The 22,024-nt window shown below is 41.6% G+C and overlaps 1 protein-coding gene across 5 annotated transcripts in view; it reads right to left on the bottom strand.

The window, feature by feature from the left end:
- Positions 1-344: 344 nt before the first annotated feature.
- The window catches only part of znf609b (zinc finger protein 609b), an 82,003-nt gene continuing 60,323 nt past the window's right edge, over positions 345-22,024 (bottom strand). For 4 of the 5 annotated variants that reach the window (XM_086292980.1, XM_086292961.1, XM_086292953.1 and 1 more), the window contains 5 exons: positions 11,717-11,804; positions 7,583-9,872; positions 7,095-7,449; positions 5,431-5,784; positions 345-4,124 (listed from right to left, as the gene is read on the bottom strand). In XM_086292980.1, coding sequence (XP_086149106.1) covers positions 4,081-4,124; positions 5,431-5,784; positions 7,095-7,449; positions 7,583-9,872; positions 11,717-11,804 — 3,131 coding nt within the window. In that variant the 3' untranslated portion in view covers positions 345-4,080. The remainder of the gene's footprint in view (positions 4,125-5,430; positions 5,785-7,094; positions 7,450-7,582; positions 9,873-11,716; positions 11,805-22,024) is intronic. The other variant, XM_086292970.1, reaches the window with a different exon arrangement.

Here is a 22,024-nt window from a genome sequence, read left to right as displayed (position 1 = left end):
CTTTTAGACTTCTTTCTCCCAGGATGGGAAAATCAATTTACGTGCAAATTCAAACACTTGCCATACACATGCTGGGGACTTTCTGTGTTTTGTGATGGGATATAAATATTACGTGACCTATTGGGTTGACTCTCATCTGAAATAAGACTTGGTAAAAATGACAAAAGGAAACCTGTTCCGATGATGTGACTTTCAAGGTTGAAAAGGAATTTTGCTGGAACGCTGCGTTACAGTCAACCTTGTCCCTGGGCGGTAAACAATAAATACAAAACCATTTTAACTGTATTATCAGCTTAAATCTACAGCACCCACCAAGCACGAGCCATTAAACAGTTCCCAAGACAGATTGTCTCATAAAAAGATTTATTTTTTTCCAGCCCAAATTTACAAAGGCAAGTTACAGAGTATTGTATAAAAAAGAACCATGGTAATGTACACTTTACACAAACTCCTGAAGGGAGGGAGAAATGAGGAGAGGGGACAGAGATCTGAATTTCTCAAACAGAAAGAAAATGAAGACATTGTAAACATCCTTGCAAGCACCAGAAGTGGTACTTTTGGGAAAAGGGGTGTGTGGGAATGGGGTTCGGGTTGGCGGCGGTTTGCGTGACAGTGGGCGGGGTCGGGAAAGGACAAACGAGCGAGTGTCTCTGCATTTTCACAGGAGAATGTTCAACTAGGCACCAATTGAGACAACTGCTGGCCAATAAATATACTCTTCACCATGAAACAAATACAGTCCTGCAAAATACAAGAGCCAAGCACTTTCCAATATGTTGATAGCAAAACATTACTTTTCTGGCTTTTTCATACACTTTAGTATATATGATTTTCACTGGGCTTTGCTTACTACTGAGATAACATTACTACTCTCAGAGAGAGAACAAATGCACTTGTCACAACCATTGTTTGATAAAACTATATGTACTGTATGCAGCCTGCTGGTACTAAAAACCCACTGACTTTTAATGACAACATCACAGCTGCCTAGATTACCCTTACAGATTTAAGTACACGTCAAACACCACCACATTCAGCTTACTCATGTCAGCCATTCTTCTTGAAAATGCGTAAAAAGTCAAAATATATACCGTCCTCGCAAGCCTCCATTAGACGGGGCACTGGCAACTTATTTACTTGGAATGTCCAAGAACCTCAGAATGAAGTGATGCAGTTTGGTAACTGAATAGTGTCTCAACAAGCAGCTAACATCCGACGTCAGAGGGTGTTAGACACAACGTTAACTGGTGGTTTAGGGATTTGACCATGTAGAGTATTTACTGAGAGAAACAGAAACGACAACAATAGGAACATTAAAAGTATAGACCCCCCCCCCCCAAAAAAAAATAGGAAGAAAAAAATCAATAAAATTAGATTTAATGACAACATGGTCAATATTCCACTCAGATTATAATCCTTTAGAGGAACATTAAGACTGCTCATAAGCCACAGCCCACATTGAACCTTTAACAATGCCCTATCCTGAATGAACCAGCACATCAAATCCAGCCTAGAGTGGATAATGTGCCCCTCCCCCAACACAGAGAAACCGAATCCCTCTCAAATCTATGCAAGTAGCATGTGTATAGAATTTCACTTACAACCCCTGAGGTATAAGAGAACTGTACTATAAAGCCAAGAGGGAACTCTGGTACAAGAGGACACGTCTGCAAATTAAAAAGAAGAAGGGGACCACGTGTTAAGAGGTTGAAAGGAAAGCAGAGAGCTCATTGGGCAGCTTTGAGCCTCCCGACTCCCGTTTCGCTTTAGTTTACGATGTTCGTGTTGCTCCACATTTTGACTGGCTCACACTTCTGGTTTTGTTTTGTGGAACATCTGATTGGTTCATGCTTGTAAGAGTAACAGCTGGATTTTTAATAGTTTTCTTCTGTTTAATGTGCTAATAAACTGACCTTCCAGCATAGGCAACAACGTAACAATTAAAACTACTGTCAGAGGCATCAGACTCATTTGCTCACTTTTAGACTAATCCAAAGCTAGCTGCTAGTTAAAAAAACAAAACAAAAAACCGTGTGTGTGTGTGTATATATATACACACAAGCTAAAAAAGAATCTGAGGTGGATGTGTGTTAAGGTGAAGCCACATGAGCAAGCGAAGCACCAAGAGAAATTTTAAGCCTTTTCACACTGGATATTAACCTAAAAATGACATTTGATTTTGTTCCAGTTTGTTGTCACTGCAACGTACAACCACAGAGTTTGAAGACTTCACCTGTGAAACTCTGCCTGATCTCCCCATCAAGGTCATGTTGTTGTACAGCACTGCAGGGCTTTTAGCATGGCTGCTTTTTATTCATTTCTTTATTTCCTGCTCAGACTTGTGCCCGTGCGGTCTTCACCGATGTGTTAAAATAGTCACCCTTTGACTTGATTTTTATTTTGGGGGAAGTAGAAAAAGCTGCAGGGAGCCAAATCTTCTCAACAAGGGATTGCGCTGGGTGCCAGAGCAGGTTATGCTATTTCCACCTCAGCATGCTACAGTAGAACTCCTTACTGAGACAGGAATTCATGGTGTCCTAATGTTAAATGTTGTAAAATCAGAAGCATTGCAGAAAGCAGCCCAGAAGTGCACCAGGGAATGACCCTGAAGGGGAGAGCGGCCAAATTTGAAGAAGTCCCGGAAATAACTCGTGAACTGTTGTTTTTGGAGCTGGAAGACAGCAATTCAGAAGTCTATAATGAATCAACCTGCGCATTGCTCGGTTAGGATGAGTGGAGATGTGAACCAAGTTTAAGGTCAAGCAAAGCCTGTGGGGGCAAATAAAGAAGCACACAAGACGTTCAGGAACTCCACAGCAACAGTGACCATCTGAGCGCATAATGGTAAACGCAGCAGTGAAAGCTATTTAACAGTTTTTTAAGCAGTTGCGTGCTGGGATAAATATAAACATTTATGCACATAAAAGTAGGATAAAAGTCTATATTACAGCAGAAAAATACATGGGTGAACTTTCACATTGTTTACAGGAAACAATCAAAACTTGACAAGCTTGAAGAAGCACAATCTTACAGTAAAACAAAAAAAACCAAAAACACCAGAACACACACCAGCAACCCGATGAGCGTGACGACGGAGCGTCCCGTGAACGGATTGCTCGCTAATGTGGCTTCACTGTTTGAGTGAGTGGCAAAAACGGAGGCGACCCCTTTGCGGTGTGAGGAAAAGATGACGGACCGATACCAGCATCAGACACATTCGAAGATGAACGCAATGATATGGAGCAGAAGTGAAGGAAACATGAATAGTGTTTATTCTCCGTTGAGGTGTACGCGGTCCCTTCGCAGAACATGACGACATCATCCCTGAAACACGACGTGAGGGTTCGAGGAGGATGGGGAAACGATGATGGAAAGTTGAAAACAAAAAAACAAAAACTTCAGTCTCAGGCTCTCAAGTCTCTGATGAAAGCAGCTTCTGCCATATTCCCTCTCCCCACGAAATATAGCCAACAATTTGTCAAGTTAAGGATATACTGTTGTTTCATGGCATACGAGAAGCCAAAGACAGAGTTGAAAACAATTTCAACGTTAAATCATTTTTCTTTTTTTCTTTTCTTTTTAAACAGTCTTTAATTTAGTTTGACCCCTCTTTCCCATCAGCCACCCAACTTCCTAAAATCCCCTGCCAATTTCTTTCTGCATGTGACAAAAAAAAGAAAACAAGAACAAAACAAGAAACAATGCAGTCCAAGGAGAAAAATACAACAACAACAAAAAACAACAACAAAAAGCTGTTCTGGCAGTCCAATAGTCTCTTTTTGCATTGCATTTGTTGACAGTGCAAAGACTAGATAATCAGCGGGTTGGTGTTTCCTCTGCGTGACAGGGCAGAGTGATGGCTTTGAACCTGGGTTATATTATCAGTTCTGGTACAGACCAAGGTTTGGAGAATTTGGGGTCTTTAACGAGAGGAGGGGGAGGGAGAAAAAAAAACAACAACAACAGCAACAACAGTCTGCCTTTCCTTGGGACAGAAGAACTAAAAAATATAGATAGAAACACCATTCAACTGATGTCTAAAAGGTAACACCCGGGAGATCTTGTTCTCATGTGATCCAGTCATATGAATCTTTGCAGGGTTGAGGTGTGACGGTCAGGTTTTCCTGTGAAGGATACAAAGAAAAGAATTATTTATTTACACATATTTCAATTTTAAAAAAAGTGTGTGGAGAAAATACTTTACACGCATCTGTAACTCAGTTCTACTTGAGGTTTTGCTGATCACAAAGGCTGTAATTTGTGGTGCTGTTTAACTCTGGTGCATTATGCATTAGGTATCTTATTTATATAAGTGAGGTGGACAAAATAGTAGAAACACTTGTGAGTTAATGTGATACAATTTAATAATAATAATGATAATGGATTGGATTTATATAGCGCTTTTCTAGGCACCCAAAGCGCTTTACAATACCACTATTCATTCACTCTCACATTCATACACTGGTGGAGGCAAGCTACGGTTGTAGCCACAGCTGCCCTGGGGCAGACTGACAGAAGCGAGGCTGCCATATCGCGCCATCGGCCCCTCTGGCCAACACCAGTAGGCAAGTAGGGTAAAGTGTCTTGCCCAAGGACACAACGACCAGGACAGAGGGCCCAGGGATTGAACCGGCGACCTTCCGGTTACAGATGCGATTCCCAACCCCCTGAGCCACGGTCGCCCATTTAACAGTGACTCCATCCTAAAGAAGCTTGATACAAACATTTAACATCAAAACTTTTTGTTAAAACTGTACTTAATGTTAATACAGGCAACACATTTGCAATGGAAGAACAGAGGCATTTGTCAAATTCACTGTAATTTGACTGAGCTGCCACTAGATGTCAGTGCAGTCTGCAGTGGACTTGTGTCTTGGGCTCATTCAACATCTCTATTATCAACACCATGATCCAGTTGTCCTCAGAGGACCTACTTAGGAATGGATGAGCTGAGAGGCTAAAAGTGCTGCATATTTGACTAGATTGCAACAGAGAAGTGAGGGCTTTGTTTTTTTTGTTTTGTTTTTTTTACAGGTTGCTGCATCTTTCTGGAAGCCATGACATATAAAGCCATGACAAAGAAACATACAGTTTTACTTTTAAATGACATTCTACATCTCTGCACGTACTCCTAACTTGCTGCCTGAGCTTTTTTAAGATGAGCTGCTGTGTGACGCACATTATCTGCCACCTGCATTTGTTTGAAAATGCTGCTCTCGGTAGGCTTGTGTTTTGCCTCCCTGTCGGTTGCTGGTGGTGGGTACAAGGAAGGGGTTGCTGCTTGATGGCTGACAAGCAGTTAAAGTATATTTCCTTCTTATGCTCGTTTTTAGAAGACCCGATGGTCACATGTTTAATTTACTCTAACAGTCTGCTGCATCTGAAAGAAGTGAACATTGTATCTACAGTGAAATGGGATGACTGATTTACCTGTGGCGTAGGACAGGTCATATTGCAGGGGATATCCCAGGTGGTGGTGAGAGGGCATGATCCGCTGGGAGGGTGAGGATCGCGGTCGGTCCACATCTCGCTCCCTCTCCCGATCCCTGTCTCCCGAAGCTCCCCTGTCCTGCTCTCTTTCCCTGTCGTGGGGTGGCTTGTCACCTACTGTGGGGGATTTGCTCTTGTACTGGCTGGTATGCAGATGTAGGTTGTCCAGGGCTTTCGAGTCTGTTGCCGTTTTGGTGACAGTAGGGCTAGCACGAGATTTGTCACTGCCTTCCTCGGTTCCGGCAATTTTACTCCCATATGGGGAAAAGGGATAACCTCCAGGTAGATAAGAACCTGAGAGTGACAAAGAAGATTAGTGATCCACATATTCAGGTTTATATGGAATACAAAATTAAGATAAATACTGTTAAGATTACAAAGTAATAGTTACACATTGGTAACTAACCACTTAGTTGCACAGCTCACATATCTCTTCACTAGGGATGGGAATCGAGAACCGGTTTTCATAGAAAACTAGTTCTCAGTAGACCAATTCCTTGGAATTGTTAGTCTGGCTATTCCCTATCGATCCCAGTTATTGGTTCTTGCACTTGCCAAAGCAGAATCAGTGCGGTGATTGCTTTTTGTGCTGGTTTTCCTCTGTGCTTTGTGCGGTCAGCTTTGTTTTTTTACTAAGAGAAAGGTCTTAGAGGTCCATGTTCTCATTGGTGTGTGGGGTTGTAGCCTCAGGTTTATTTTGTTAAATGGTGATTATAAAACGGTGGGTTTCAACTATTTTACAGAGTGACATTAAAGTAATGTAACGAATAGTATAACAAATTACTTTTTCTCTGGGAGTAATTAAGTAATGTAGTGCATTACTTTTAAGAAATAAAATGTAATAATGACTTTGAGTCACGACTCCAACACTGATCACAGCAATGAGAGTAAAAGCTTCAACAAAAACGCACAAACATTTGACCCACAGCATGCAATACATTTGCATGAATGTAATTTTGGTGGCGACTCTAAAAACAGAGCGAATGAGAACCCAAAAGACAATCAATAATAGAATCAGAATCGCTAAATTCTTATCAATTCTCATCCGTATTCTTCACTGACATCCAGGTTGGTATAAAAACACTACTCTTATTTACTCTACATAAAGACTAATATTTGGGCTATTTACATCAGATCCTCCAGGAATGTGTGGATTAACACAAATTCAACCATGCTACTAGTATTTATAAGTGCAAGCAATCCTGCAAAATCAAGTGAATGCAATTTTTCCCCACTCTACACCATTTTCAACACATGTAATTTTATTGATAGCCTCTTAGGGAGTAGAATCATTCTTTGACTTAAATCATGTAATTGCCTTGAAAATTACTCCATTGCCATGCTTCATTTCTAACAAACTGTACCAAAGGACTGCAATTATTTCATGAACCTATTAAATATTACCACAATTACCAGTGAAACAACACAAAAAGTGCTGTTTTTATGATGGAAAAGAAGAAGAATAAACTAATCAGAAACCCTCACAGATTCAGCCAACAATCTTTATATAAACTGCATTATCACAAAGTAAACAAGCAAAAATTCTCATTTTTTCATGCTACATTTCATAATTGCTTGTATTTGGAAGAAATCCAAGGTCATACCTGGGTAATTCGGCATCATGACCGAAGGCATTCCCCTGTATCCAGGGTGGTTGGGGTCATAGCCTTGTCCGTAGGGGTAACCATGCATGTAGGGCATGTAGCCTTGGTGCTGTGCTAGTGGTGATGAGAACTGCATGTGGGGATTAGAACGAGAGTCTTTGCTCATAGCACGATGATCTTCAGAAGTGATTCTGGGATCACTGCTCTCTTTGCTGTCCTCCTTGGGCCCACTTTGACTGTCCTTGGGCCTGGGCCTTTCATCCTTCAATTTACGATCATGTTCCCGGTCTTTCCATCGAGCATGTTGTTGCTGGTGCTCATCTTCTGCTTGAGACTTCTGGCTCTCAGGGTACTGCTAGGGGCAGAAAAGAAGCTCCAAGTCATGTAAAATCACTATCACCATACTAGAGTGGTGCATACCTCACAAAGCATTATCAAAACAGTTTTACAAACATATTGTAGCACTGTTGAACTGGACTGCTACTTACCTGTCTGAACCACATGGCCTGCTCCAGCCCTGCCTGACCTCTGGATTCAAGTGCTTGCTTGGGATCTTCCTTTCCATGGTGACCTCCTTCAGTCAGCTTCATCTTTAGTCCCTCGGGTTGTTGGGACTTTGAGTCCTCCCCCTTTATGGTTCCCATGGATTTGGAGGTCGGCTCAGAGGGGGAATCCCTGGATTTGCTTGGTTGCTGCTGCGCCTTTCCAAGGTCTGACTGACTTGGGGTTTTGGAAAGGCTTGGCGGCATCAGGCTTTTTTGTTTCCACTCATCCTTCATGGAAGATTCTCGCTCTTTCATGGCCACATCTGACTTCTTCTCAGCAGCACGATGCTGCTCAGCCATCTGTCGCTGGCGTTCCTCATACGGTTGCCGGTAGGCTGGGTTGGTGCTCATCAGGTAGGCTTGATCAGGATGGTATGCGTACGGAGGGACGTAAGCATACTGGTTGTAGTACAGAGGCTGCATGTACATGTTAGATCGCTGTTGGATGACTGAGGGTTGCTGCTGCTGTTGTGCAGGAGCAGTGCTGTCAGGTTTGCGATCTTCATGAACCTCAACCTTGACTTTTTCCTCAACTTGATCCTGCTCATCATCCCTTTTAATCTTTACCTGACCTTCGGCAGCTGTTGTACCTGGATTGGGCCCACCAGGACTGGGGTTGACATAATTGGGTGAGTAATAAGTGTCATACCCAGGATAGTAAGGAGAATCTTTGTTGGGTGTCTGATTTGGAAACAGTGCCTTTTTGACACTTTCCCTGATGGCTTGGTCCTCTGTCCTGACTTTAACAGCTTCTAGTTTCCCTTCACCATCTTCACCAGCATCTGAAATGTCTGAATATGCTGGGCTGTTGGTTTTGACTGAAGAGTTGTCAGCACCATTCTGGTTCACTACGTGAAGTGGCGTGAGAGTCTGTGGAATCCCACTACCATCTATTCGACTGGCAACACCAATGGATGGGCTTGGGGCGTTGTCAGAAAAGCTGTAAATCTTGTCAGCTTCAGCCTTTATACTGGCCAAGCGACTTTGATGAGTTTCTGACGAGCCGTTAAGAAGCCCTTCCCCCTTACTCCCCTGATCGCAAGGCTCTGAGTACGGAAGCTTTCCTTCCTCCAGTTTTCCTCCCTTTCCTGGAGGCTTGGGGCTATCAGCTTCCTTTCCACCATCTTTTTTCTTTTTGTCTTTCTTCTTCTTGTCTTTGGAGCTACTGGAGGCAGGATCTCCAATGGCAGGGGGTTTAGGCTGTGTGCCTTTCATTTGGGGACTCTTAGGGATTCCTTGCATCATTTGGGTAAGCCCCGGGGAAGAATTTGGGTTTCCAGGAGGAAAAGAGTAAATCTGCTGGGTTGCTGTTGGGCCAGGGCCAATTGGCCGTGGTGACTTCAAGTTTTTCTTATCTGTTTTTGCACTTGTGTTAGCCTTTTTAGACTTCTCCGATCCTCTCTTATCATCTATACCATCGTTACTAGCCTCATCTGTGAGGCAAGGCCCATCCTCACACCCATCCATCGGTGTACCGCCTGTTTCAGCATCCGTTTCAGCAATTTTCTTTTTACTCTGTTTTGAACCAAACTTGCCAGGAGATGGAGAAGGACTTTGAGCATCAAAGTTCCTGCCTTTTGGAGTGGCTGAACGTGCTGGAGACAGGCATCCTTTCTGAGAGATAGATGCTCCATTACAGTTTCCTGGTTCAGGATGGAGAGTTGAGTCCTCCCCATATTCGCTGTCACCATCTAAGTCCAACTTAATGTCATCATCATTGTGAGCGCGGGCTTGGTGGTACTTGAGACCGTTAATGTGCTTGTACTTTTTGTTGCAGTTAGGGTGTGGGCAGTCAATAAGAACAGGGGAAGGGCAGCTACGATCGAGGGGAGGTGGAAGTGGCTCAGTCTTAATAGAAGGGATAGGAAGGCCTGTAGGTCCCACCCCTCCACTGTTGGAATTTGTCCGCATGCGTTTGTTGCCTTTTGTGTCCTCTGAACTGGAATTGGGTTCCATGTCTGAGGTTGGCTTGGTCTTTCGTTTTCCGGCTGAAGAGGGACTGGCCTTGATGTCCTCGGTGTTGCTGTTTGGTGGGGTACGGCGCTCTGATGGTGTCTGACTGCCCCTCCGACCCTTGCTGTTAGAGGCTGCGCGTGTCTTATTATTGGTGGTGCCCTTGCTGTCTGATGAGTTGCTGTTTTCGTTGAGAGGAGTGTTGCTATTCGGTCTCATTCGTTTACCCCGACCGCGACCATTCCTCATCTCCAGATCACTTGTAGGGGATTCACAAAACCTGCAACAGTGTTAAAAGATCGCATTTAGATTTGTATTGTCAAGTGCCAATTATCAACATTATGGTACATAATATAGAGGAAATTTGACTAATGATTTTTGAAAATTAACATTGTGGAAACCTAATAATACTACTTCAATCAATACCTCATTCAACTTTCATTTTATTATTTCACACCATTAAATTACTCTAAATATAATTGGCTTTATGACAAGAACAGCCTGTCAAGAAAAATGACAAATCTCATCAGCGGTGCAGTCAGTTGTTTTCGCTTAATGGAAATCACCCGTGTGTAATTAAGATGTCACAAATGATTTTATGATAAATACACTTGTATCTGGAAGGCAAACCGCTGTTGCCCTCATTACTAGGAAAAAAGGGTCAGTTTCTGGCAACTGTAATGCTCTCTAAGGACCTTTAAAGCAATGGTTTTAAAGCTTTCTTTTTTGTTCTTTTTTAATCTCTCCACAAACAAGCTGTAGGGTTGTGCTTGGCCAGACCAATATTAAAACTATTATGAGGATGACTTGTTTATATTTTCACTTGCAATGTCATATACAAGGTTATCTAGTCCCATCGGTAATAACTTTATTGGCACGGACAATAATGGCGGAGAGTTAAAGTTACAATAAACAATGTCACTCATACTAAAATAGATACACTATTGTCCCCCTCTTTTTCCTCTTGTAACATAATAAACTTGATATTTGGTGCTGAACAAGTGAGTAAGCACTTTAAACAAAGCAACATGACATTCCTAATGAAAGACATGTAAGCAACATTGGAAAAGACAGCCATGAACATTCGAGCTGCTTTGGTAATCAAAACACGCAGTCATTCAAATACTTAAAATAGCAGTTTGGCCTTATCTCTCCATAACAGTAATGCAATTATCTTCAGCACGGCAGTGAAGGTTAGCAGTCTGTGACAAAGTCAGACACAGGGCTGGTATGACTCACAGCTTCCCCTGCAAGTCTCTCCAAAAAAATTTCAACCTCAGCAGGGGATGTGAATATATCGGTAGACTGACTGGTACTGGAATTTAGACACATTACAAGCCCAAGTTTACATTCAGTCTGTTAAAGGCTTTCTGATTTATTCATGGCTTGTCCCTAATGTGGTCGTGCTGCAAATGCAAGATTATCTCAGTCCAAATGCAGCACAGCAAACAACATGTACTGAGCATTATTGTAATATACTGTGATACATTAGTATTATACAGCCTCTTCTTGTTTTCCATTAGCACTGGTTTATCCTTGATTTCATTAGATTTTTTTCTGTTGCACTTAACCATGCATTTCAAATATAGATTTATATTTACATTTAGATACAGTGCAGGTGTTTCAAATGAAAGCGAGTGTGCCTGGTACAATCCACACACTGTGTATTTTGCATAACAAAGGCAAATACCCAGAAATTACAACAACACCTCATGCTACCACCCACATAACAGTGATCTAAGAAATTGCAGCCGTTGTGATAAAGAACGTTATAGCGTTGAGGAAAAGCTGTCAGTTCACTGAGTGGATTCTGCAATCTGGCTAATTAGAGTATCTTTGTATCTTCTACTACTGCCTCCTGGGACATCAGCTGTTTGCTAATGAATCCTGTTTCTCCAGGCTCAACGTAAGGACTAACATGTACTTGTAGGTCCAATGGCAAGTTGATGCATTAGGTTTTATATCCTCAAGCCTGACTCTGCTACAGCACATTTATATCAAACAGAATATGAAAGGGTTAAGAGGCCGAGCACCAAATGTTGGAGAGTAAAAGTAATAGTATGCAAACCCTGCTTTCTCTAATAATAATAATAATAAAGAATTGCACAGAGCCATGCATCTTACCTCGGGGGAGCCCAGTCATGCCGTGTACAGTCCAACAGGGTGCCCACATATGTCTTGTTTCTCCAAGTAACATTGACCACTAGCATGCCTGTAAAACAAAGGATCAAAGATTTACATATTTATCTTACACCACCTATTAGAATATATTAAAGGAAGTGGATAAAATACAGCTCATATACCAAACAGAATATTTTACTGCGAAGTCCCTACATAACAGCAAAATGTAAGGAAAATGATGCTACAGCCATAATGCACTGTGTTAATCTTCGCTAAAGGGTGTCATATGGAAGACAGTTTTACAATTCAAAGGATCCTTTTTTTAATCTTCTTCACACAGTAAAGCCGTGGGGGCAAGACTGACTGATATCTTCTAAATGACTTGGAACAGACTCAGCTGCAGTCGGTATTGTAAAACCTGTAAAAATAGACACTTGCAGCAGGTCTCGCTGAGAACGATCGCATAGATTTTACCGGGAAATACTCACACAACACCCATTCGATTTAAATAAGCCATCTCAAAGTACAAGAGAGTTCCCTGAGGGACAATTACTTAGATGCAAATATTTTCGGCAAAACTTCTATCTCGCTTTGTAGCCCAAAAATTTACAACCTTGGAGAGAATGTAGAGGCAGTACCACAGCTTATGAAAAACAAGCAACAAGCTCCTGGGCTCAACAGATTTCAGTGAGGATGGCTCTTTCTGACAATGTGCAAAGAAAGCTACTTGACTTCAGTGGCATTCCAGCAATCTGTCACACTTAGAAGCTTCTGCGTTGCCTATTTGGCTCATGTGAATACTGTAGCATTCGGTGTGAGCTACACGATCCCACTTGTGCTAAGTGTGACACCTGAGCTCACGTTTTACAGTCTAAAATGAGAGATTCTAACATTAGAGATAAAATTAAGATTCATTTAAGATTGCATTAACTAAAATCCTTGTACGTGGATGTTTAACTGCGGGAGTACGTTTCATATTAATTCAAGCCACATTCCACACGGCGGCTCCTGTTGAAGGTCGTTTTAAATGGACGCTGCGACGGCAGGCAAACGAAGGATAATCCGAAGATTTGACCCGTAAATTCAGAAGTGAATCATCAACCAAACGGCTACAGTGGTTCAGGAGCAACGACTGTGCACAAACACATTCTGAATTTATTGCCCACACCATCCCCCCTCTCTCTCTGCTGGTGACCTCAGCTTGCCACTTCAGCACTGCAGAGAAACTGGAGGCTGCAGTGAGCTAACTTATCTAATGGCACAGGAATGCTGGCTGGCAGCTTCCATCCCTCCGAACATTTTATTAGCTTAGGAAACCTCTCTTGCTCACCCCATTTTCCCTCTCTCCTTCACCCTCACCCTCATTTCCTCTTTTCAATGGTATAACCATCCCTGGCTTACAATCTTTTCCCCTCCCACACACACACACAGTTCAAGTCACAGTTCAGACCTCATTTTTCTCTTGCTGCCTCTGGCATAAAGCAGCGAGTGTATAAGGCATTTATATATGTTTACAGGAACCTGCTGACACTTGGCTACAAGTCTCTTCCTTCAATCTATGGCTCAAAAGCATGAATGTTGGGTCCAGGCAAGATCCAACTGCAAATGTCATTTGTGTGTGTGTCTGTGTGTTGCGTAAAGAGAGGTTCTCCAGTTCAGATTTCTGTCACATTAAAAGAACCCAGACCCTTTCTGAAACGCCTTCAACAGCACCCTCTCCCCACCCCCCTAAGCTCTCCAAACACTCCAGCACAAAATGGCTCTGGCAGCTGGTCGTGGCAGGATGTAAATCAAGGCAGGGCAAATGAATGAGTGGCCTTTCATGATCTGCAGGATATAGCCTTCCCGGCGTTCTCTAGAGAAGGGTTTAGAAATTACACTACGAGTTGTTAAATGATTTAAAATTAGCATTTGGTCTTTATGTTTGACTGTGTCTTCAGTCGCTGGAACAATGCATGAGCTTAAGAGGGAATTAAGTGTTAGTAATGCCAGCAGCACTGATTGAGACACTTAAAAGGGAAAAAAAGCATTTTCAGATACACATTTCTTTGCCATTTGCTTGAGTCAATAAGAATTTTGACACGACCGCCTGGAAGAGAAAGAGACACATATATTAAGCTTTACACAGATTTACTCGAGCTCAATCAAAGTGAATGAGTGGTATCTCTTAAACCATTTTTGAGCCACTACAAAGGTTTTCCATCACAACTCAGGTCTGAGCTCAGTTATCAAGGTCTTTGACAATCTTGTTCTGAAGAAATTCCACGCCGCATTTTATCTTGTGATAAGCATCACTGTCTTGTTGGAAAATAAATCTTAAGCCACAATCTATTTGACACTGGCTGTTTTGCATGAGATTTTCTTCAGGAATTTCCCCATCTTTCCCTCAGCTACAGCTATCATGTGACAGCCAGTGAAAAGCAGATCACAGCGTAGGGTTTCAAATGTTTAACCTCGTGTAGGCAAAGTGGAGGACGGGTGATGAGAATAGATGGCGTGATCAATTTGCATTTGCAGTCTAAATAGCTTGCCGATTTGATTGGAAAGAAATATTATGAGCGGTCAGAGCAAAGGGTCAATTGATACCTTAATTATACTATAAAATGCAAAACATTCTGGAAATCTATTGGGGATGCAACAGGAAGTGTCAGAGGGTCATAAAGAATGTGTTTATCATTGTATGCTTCCTTCAGTGATGACAAACAGCATCATTAACAATATCACAGCAACACGTGAACTATACTTCTACATCAGATCTACCAGAACCCCATTTTAACCCTACGTCACGACCTTGTATTTAACCTGACGTGCACCAGATAAAAGGAGTTTCTGGTTACTAAGAAGGTTAGGATGCAGATTTCCCACAGAAGTCTACATCAAGCCTAAGGTACTTGATAGTTTTAATTGTATGACCCTGGTAAGCCGATATTTTGTATGCGCCTTTACTCTTCAACACAGCCTGAACTCTCTTAGGCAAGCTTTCTTGGTATTTCTTAATACCAGCTCTACTTTGGATATTGGCTGCCTTTTGTTCAGTTCTTTGTCAAGATGATCCAACACTACTTCAGTAATGTTGAGGTGTTCCTCTGTGTGTGGCTGTAGACACTCACCTCTCTTCTGACCTCCTCTGTACATAGTAACACTGATTTGAAATAAAAAATGTCCAAATTTACATTCATCACTCCATTAGACCTGTTGACACAGATTTTCAGTAGAGTTCTTGTGTAATTTGGCATAACCTGGCCGTTTCTCCCTATTTCCCTTCCTAAAGAATGGCTTCTTGACAGCCACCCTTTCATTGGGATTAGAGCTGGGCGATAGAACGATAACGATATGTATCGCGATATAACTTTTACTCGATAGAGAAATTAAGCTATCGCGATAGACCTCGCCGCTCTTGTCCTCAAAAAAAAAAAAAAAAAAAGGTCAGCCAATCCAAATTAAGTAGCGCAGAGCCGAACCAATCACAGCCGCAGCGTCACGTCACGTGACTTGTTACGTACAGCACAAGTGCCAAGCCGCACGTGTGTTTGTTTGGGAAGCAGCCAGCGGGTAATGGAGGAAATGAGTGTGCCGACTAGAAAAATCAACCGAGCGTGACCGAAGAGAAAACAGATGATGGTTCCAATGCCGGAGAGATTGTCGAACGGAAGAGCCATAGAAGTTCCGTAGTGTGAAGGTATTTCGGCTATTTCAAGTCTGACAAAAAACAGAGTAGCGTGCACTGTAAATTGTGCCGAAAGCAAGTCTGGAAATACAATAAACTGGTGCATGCGTCACACTGTGCGCCGCGTTATTGTTTCGGTGAAATTAATTTCTACAATACTGTTACTGTTAATTCTACTCTCTGCAGTGTTTAAATGCTTACATATACACACAGTTACTGTCCGTCCACACATACGACTCGGTTCTGCTTCTATGCCCCAGCTTTGTTTACTTTTTCCCACCGAGGCTTCTAGACTTCTGATTGGCCAACATTTCTGCACGGTTAGGAATCTAGCGCCACCTGCTGCTTTGGCATGTTCATAGCAGCGTTTTCCTTCATTTCTGCCTTTATGTGTGGACGGGATTATTTTTTAAAACGAAAACGGAAAATCTCAGTTTTCAAAAATACCCGTGTACGTGTGGACATAGCCTCAGTCTCTGACTGGAAGCGCTAATTCGTCATTCGGCTTTTGTCAGACTAAAGTAACTGTTAAAACTGTTTGAAAAGCTAAGCTATACAACAAGGAGAGATTGAGAATTTCCTTTTAGTTCTCAGTTTATTTGATATTGACAAAAGTTAGTCAGTTTTGTCTGTTCTTCTGTAAAACAAACTAAGATTTATTTTTAGAATTAATATTTTGTTTCTAAGTGGAATTGACAATTTAGTCTGTTTCGTTTGTTCTATTTTGAAACTTAAACGCTTTAGCAGCTGCCTTTTGTGTAGTTTGCAATATTTGCCTTTATTTATCTGAAAAAGTCTCATGTTCCTTAAGTACATCTACCCTGTTGAACTTATAATGGGAAATAAATATTTAAATAAAAACAAGCTGCTGATTATTTCACATTTTACTTGTGAGCAACGGCACATTTAAATCTTACAAATATAGTTATTTGGCTTATATCGTGATAGATATCGTTATCGCCTGAAATGAAAAAAACATATCGTGATATGAAAAAATCTCATATCGCCCAGCTCTAATTGGGATAATTTCTGATGAGACTTCAGTTAACAGTAGAAAGGCCAGATGCATCTCTCAAGTCCTATGTCAGGTCTTTACTGCATTTTTCCTCCCTATTTCTTAAAAACATGGCTTTCAGATATTGTACAACATGCAGATAATTTTTTTAGGCCTGCTGCTTATTTAGTCCTCCTCTTGTCCGTTTCCTCAGATTTGTTTAAGGACTCACTGAACACCACATTGAGATATTCCAAGTTTTCAGCTAATAGCTCTTTGAAAATCATCTTGTTGGTGCAAAAAGTACTATTTTATGTATTGTACACTGTTATCTTTAACATTTTTCATACATTCTAAAAAGAAATGAAAACAAGTTTTGTTTGATTTTTACGGACTGCTACTTACAAAGTATCTAAGGATATTAAAATTAAAAAAAATCTTTGCCAAGTTATCTGTCATTCCTTTAGTTAGGCGACTTTTTACTGCCTGAATAGGTCACTGTTAAGTGGCTAACTAAAAAAACAAACATTCCTCTAACAATGATTAGTTACAATGACTAGACTGAAAATGAATAAAAAAGTAGCCAGTGCCCAAAGAAAAACTTTGAAAGATCTATTGCTCAAAATCACACCAAAACAATTATATCTGGCTACTTGGAAGTAAAATATAAAGAAATGAAGGGTGGCTTAAGACTTTTGCACATTAGTGTATTGTACTCCAATAGTTCAGAGTCAGTGACAGTGACCTTTTGTATAATCCATGTTTGCTGTTGTCTCTTTTCCCCCACAGAGGTACCTTCCTTTTGGCTGCTTTCCCATGCTGAAGCCAAGCAACCCTGTAATCCTGTCAGCGGTCCTTGGCTTCTGGGTCAGCTCAGATATCTGCTTCTAACCTACTCTGAATGCTAATAACGTAGTTCCTTGAATGTTATCTGGGACACCTCAAGGACATTTAAACAAGTTGTGCTGAAACATTTATCAAAATAAGAGGAAAAAAAGACTTTACGTGTGTATGTTGTGCATCAATTAGACACAGTATTACCTGCTTACTAAGTAATTAAAATTCACTCCTCATCATGGGGAGTACTGGTATACGTTTTCAGTGCTGACACTTCAGTAGTTGTATCAGAGCTTGGTAAGTAAAGTTGCAAGCTCCACAGTATCAGTGTGTCAGAGATAAACAAAGCTTGGTTTGCCCCATACTAAAAGCAACAAGGATTAAAAATTCTATTACACAACTGTCATCTTGCAAATGTTTCAAAATTTCTTCCGTCCTGGTAATTATTTACTGTAGATGATACTTTATGAGCAACACTCTAAATTCTTCCTGCACTACCGAGTAGATGACATTTACACTTCATTAAGCAACCGTTATTGTATATTGATGGCATGAGTAGCTGATTGCACAACTATTCCATCTTTGAGAAAATTTATATTTATGCAGGTTATTAAAAAAATCTGATGCTTCATGCTTTCATTTTAATGCTTAACATTTATTACACTTTACATTGCGTAATTTTAACTCAGCTACTCAAAGTTTTGACAGGGGTTTCGAAATCCACTGAATTTGTTAGCCATATCAAAAATATGCCCAAGGGTATGTAACAAGATCAGGTTTCAAAGCTGGAACTGAAAAGCTGTTTGAATTTATCTGCACACTTTCATCCTTGGAATCATTTTGAAGCCGTTAGGACAAAGATGTCAATGTCATGTCTGTCTAAACACGGAAAGCCCTCGACATAACAACCCAAACAAATTTCCCTGTGGCAGAAAGCAAATTACACAAGGAGAACTTTCCATGCGTGATCATTTGTTTACACACACACAGAGTTACAGATGAGTGTTTGTGTGGGCCAACAATTCCCCCCCCCCTTCTTTCCTTCACTGGATTTGTCTCGAGGGAAGAAACAAGACTGGTGTTCAAAGATCAAAAAAATACAACTTGCACTTTGAAACTGCAGTTCACTTGGGATTTGTTTTCAAAGGGAGGCTTGCTGTGTGGTGGAAGAAAAGGGTCTGAAATTATGTGGAGCAAACATGGTTTCCTGCAATTCCCCCTCTTACTCCCCTCCCTCCCCCTGTCAACCTTAATAGGGTCACTCAGGATGGCAGAGTGAAATCCACATTAATGAGAGGAATTGACCTGTAATTTCACCACTCATTTCCTTTCAATGCTATTGAACAACAAACAGAACCCCGACTGAAGCGCCAAACTTTCCCGTTTGCTTTGCTTAGCTTGTGTGCTGCAATGGTGTCCACCATGCCCTACCCCTGCCTTCAAACTCCCTTCCTCACCACTTAACACATTTCATTAGGCCTCAGTGGGGCCAAAATATCAGGTCCTCTGCTGCTGGTGAAATCTGCGAGGGCCACGGGTTCACTGGCTGACCCCTGCTTTGCCCCATCTCAACAGGAATCCAATGGGGTTAACGGCATTTTCACTGACTGACCTTGTCAAAATGCCTTTGTTATCTTTGAAAATGTAATGACTGGGTGCGATGTTATACGACTCCCCTCCCAAAACACCAAATTAAAGGGTTCTGTTTGTCTAAGTGTGTGAAAGGAATTTCAGTTTAAAAGCCAGGCAATCCCTAAAAAAAAATAAAAATAATACTTATGTGAACAATTACCAGCACTTGCAATTATCACCTTTTCAAACAGTTGGATACAAATATGTAGAACTTCAAAAAAAACAAAGAAAAAAAAAGAACATTCACCATTTTCTGTGCAGTAAAAGCACCATTTATCAAGGTTGCATGAAGACAAGAAAGTGAGAACAATGAGAGAAAATGCCAGTGTTCATTACGGAGAGAAGATAAAAGATAGCTGTGTGCTGCCGCGAGCAATAACTGTAACCTTGACAAATTAAGTGTTTGAGCATTCAAGTGTCGGGAGTGCATTTCCAACAGCCCGTTTTCATGGTGCGGCTCATAAAACGAAGTCGAGCTTGTCCATTTGTGTCAGTGTCAGAGCAAAATCTCCTAAGGCTGACCTTTGCATTAAATGCTGGGCAAACAGCAATTTGGGAACAACTGTAGGATTTGTCTGAAACACTGAAACATACAAACTGACACATTCTTTTGGGGGGGGGGGCTACAGTATAATTGATCCATCCAGAATCCATCAATATTTAGGGGTGACTTGTCCAGTTTGGGACATACTGGGCTGTAGAGATGCCTGCCTTCTCTTGAATATAATGGAACTCGATGATGCTTGCCTTGTGGTGCTCAACACATCAAAAAAAACAGAAGAGAAGAACAACTCAGCAGCCATGTCTCTCTGAAAAATCACCATTTCCCCAACCCTGTTGTGTGCCAACTCCATGCAGGAAACATTTTCTCTTTACTGAACTGCATCTGCCAACCAAAAGAAACTGGAAGCTATAGCTAATATTACAACTCTCCCGAAGGGGACAGCATTAAAGTTTGCATCTCGTCACAAGGTCACCGCCAGAAGCCTCTCCTTATGAAAAGATTCATGCTTTCTTCAACCGAGTGATCCAGTTTTTTAACTGTCCAGTATTTCTAAAGGCAACTAACAACTATTGCAATGCTTCATTGTGTAAGCACATCCTCAGCTGAATATTAATCTATAATCTTCACCAACAACCAGTGAACCAGCCTCTTTTCACTTTCCTGGCCTGTTTCACCCACAGTCCAGTGTGACATAATAAAAACAAAACCTAATGTGCTGTAACCAGACGTGACCATGAATACAATATGTAAATATAATCTGACCTCGGTACAGATCTGGGAGACCTTAGTCTCATTTCCATCCAGCTATCCCAGTCTGACCTGCAATGACTACAACCATGCAACTGTAAACAGGAAGTTTAAACACTAAATAAAGGAGTTGGGACACTTCCTCATTCCTGAAATGCGAGAGGTCAGTGGCAGTCACAGTTGAACTGACCCTCTTACATCTGCTATTTTGTCCATAACAAGCAAACACCATAAACACATTCATGTCAATTCTGTGCATCTCTACTATCCTCTGTGCAATAAGCTCCTGGCAAAGAAGAAACTGAACACTGTAAACTTTGCAGTCGTAAGCCCTGTTACAAGAAAAAGGGAGAGAAAAAAAAGTTGCTGACATTAAGCTGAGAAGAAAAAGTTACAGATGACTAGCGGTTCAGACGAGGCTACGTTTGATGATTTTATTTTAGATTTCAGAGAATTCAAGTGAGTCCTCTGAAAAGTTCAGCCTCCGGTTCGCGAGAGGTAAAAGTGAGAAGTCGCTCTCGACAGACAAGAATAACAGCCTGTGAGAAGGTCAATTCTCTCACAGCACTGAGAGGCAAGGGAGGGTTGCATTAGTATGCTTTCCACACAGCTAGACATTATCAGACACATGCAGCAGGTTCTTCCTCCCTAAGAAGGGGGGGAAAAAACCAAGCAGCTATGCATGTTTACTCTTGCAGAGGGAGTAGATGAGCAGATCACAAACAAGCAAAGCTTGTAACAGCCAGAGGAAGGGAGAAAATTGACATCTTTACCAACTGCAGTTATTACTGGAAATAATGTGTATGAAGACAATCCCAGCTTCCTTAAATGCCACCATTAAAAAACAGTCACCCTTAAAACAACTCCTCTGGTGTTTTGCCTTAAAGGAGATGGTGTTGAGATTAAGATACGGGCCTGCCAAAGGCGTGTTACTCAAGTTCTCCTTGATGTGTATATAGCAAACATGATATCTTATGACAGCCAGTGGCGAAGCCTTCAATTCCTCCAGGCACACGATTTACGACTCAAGACGGTTTTAAGTGCTTAAAAAAATGCAGTTGTCAGCCAGTAAGAATAGGAGCCGTTACCAGCATCTCTCTCTTTAGAGATTTGGGTTCACACGTGGGCGCCATCTTGTTAACACCACCGGGGGACTAAATTAGCGACTAACAAGACGAGCCTGCTCCGTCAGACAATGACGAGCCATCGATGGCTAAAGTTCCCTGAGTGTTGTTTCAACAGCATATTTAGGAAAACTGGCAAATTCTTTAAATATGGGAGTGTTATTTTCTTTCCCTTTTTTCCCCTGGAAATTGGCCACTTCCACTACTGCACAGTGAACACTGATGAGGGTAAAGATTGGCTGGGTGGATTGGAAACTGAAGTGACTAAGGAACTGGCAAATGAAAATGTACTGCATGGGGGCTGCAGAAAGAAAAATAAGTATCGTTTCTACACTTTTCTCTGAAAGGAGCCTTTAGTGCTAACAGAAGTTGGTCTTCTCTGATTGATTTTTCACTCCGTGTCCTTCTTGCTCATTGGCCTGGCAGACAGCTACAGGCCTCCTGACAACGTTCGCTCTCATTTCAAGGACAGCCTCTAAGGTGGGTTCACGGAGAGCGGCCACCGCTCGCCTTTGTAAAAACATTTCAATGAGGCCACTGACAGGTGTCTTCAAAGGAGCAAGGAAGCATAACTGGCAAGTTAACTATAGAGCCAAGTACTCCTTTCATACAATATTCCCCTTTTCAACTCTCTGACAGGGTCGGAGAAATAAAGGAGAGGGGAAAAAAGGCATCTCTCAAATGTTTATACAGAAATCTCCGTTTCACACTGACCTCCATTCCATGAAGATGCCAAACGGCTTTTAACTTCTGTGCTAAAGCCAATGCTCGCAATGCTGCAATCATGTGCGCTGCATAAATAATC

The sequence above is a fragment of the Aulonocara sp. 'chitande type north' Nkhata Bay genome, linkage group LG1 (assembly GCF_057382095.1).
Source record: "Aulonocara sp. 'chitande type north' Nkhata Bay isolate Kocher_YH1m ecotype deep benthic linkage group LG1, A_spYH_male_GT1.1, whole genome shotgun sequence".
Lineage (NCBI taxonomy): Eukaryota > Metazoa > Chordata > Actinopteri > Cichliformes > Cichlidae > Aulonocara > Aulonocara sp. 'chitande type north' Nkhata Bay.
The sequence above is the reverse complement of the archived record's forward strand: the minus strand, read 5'-3'. Positions and strand labels throughout refer to the sequence as shown.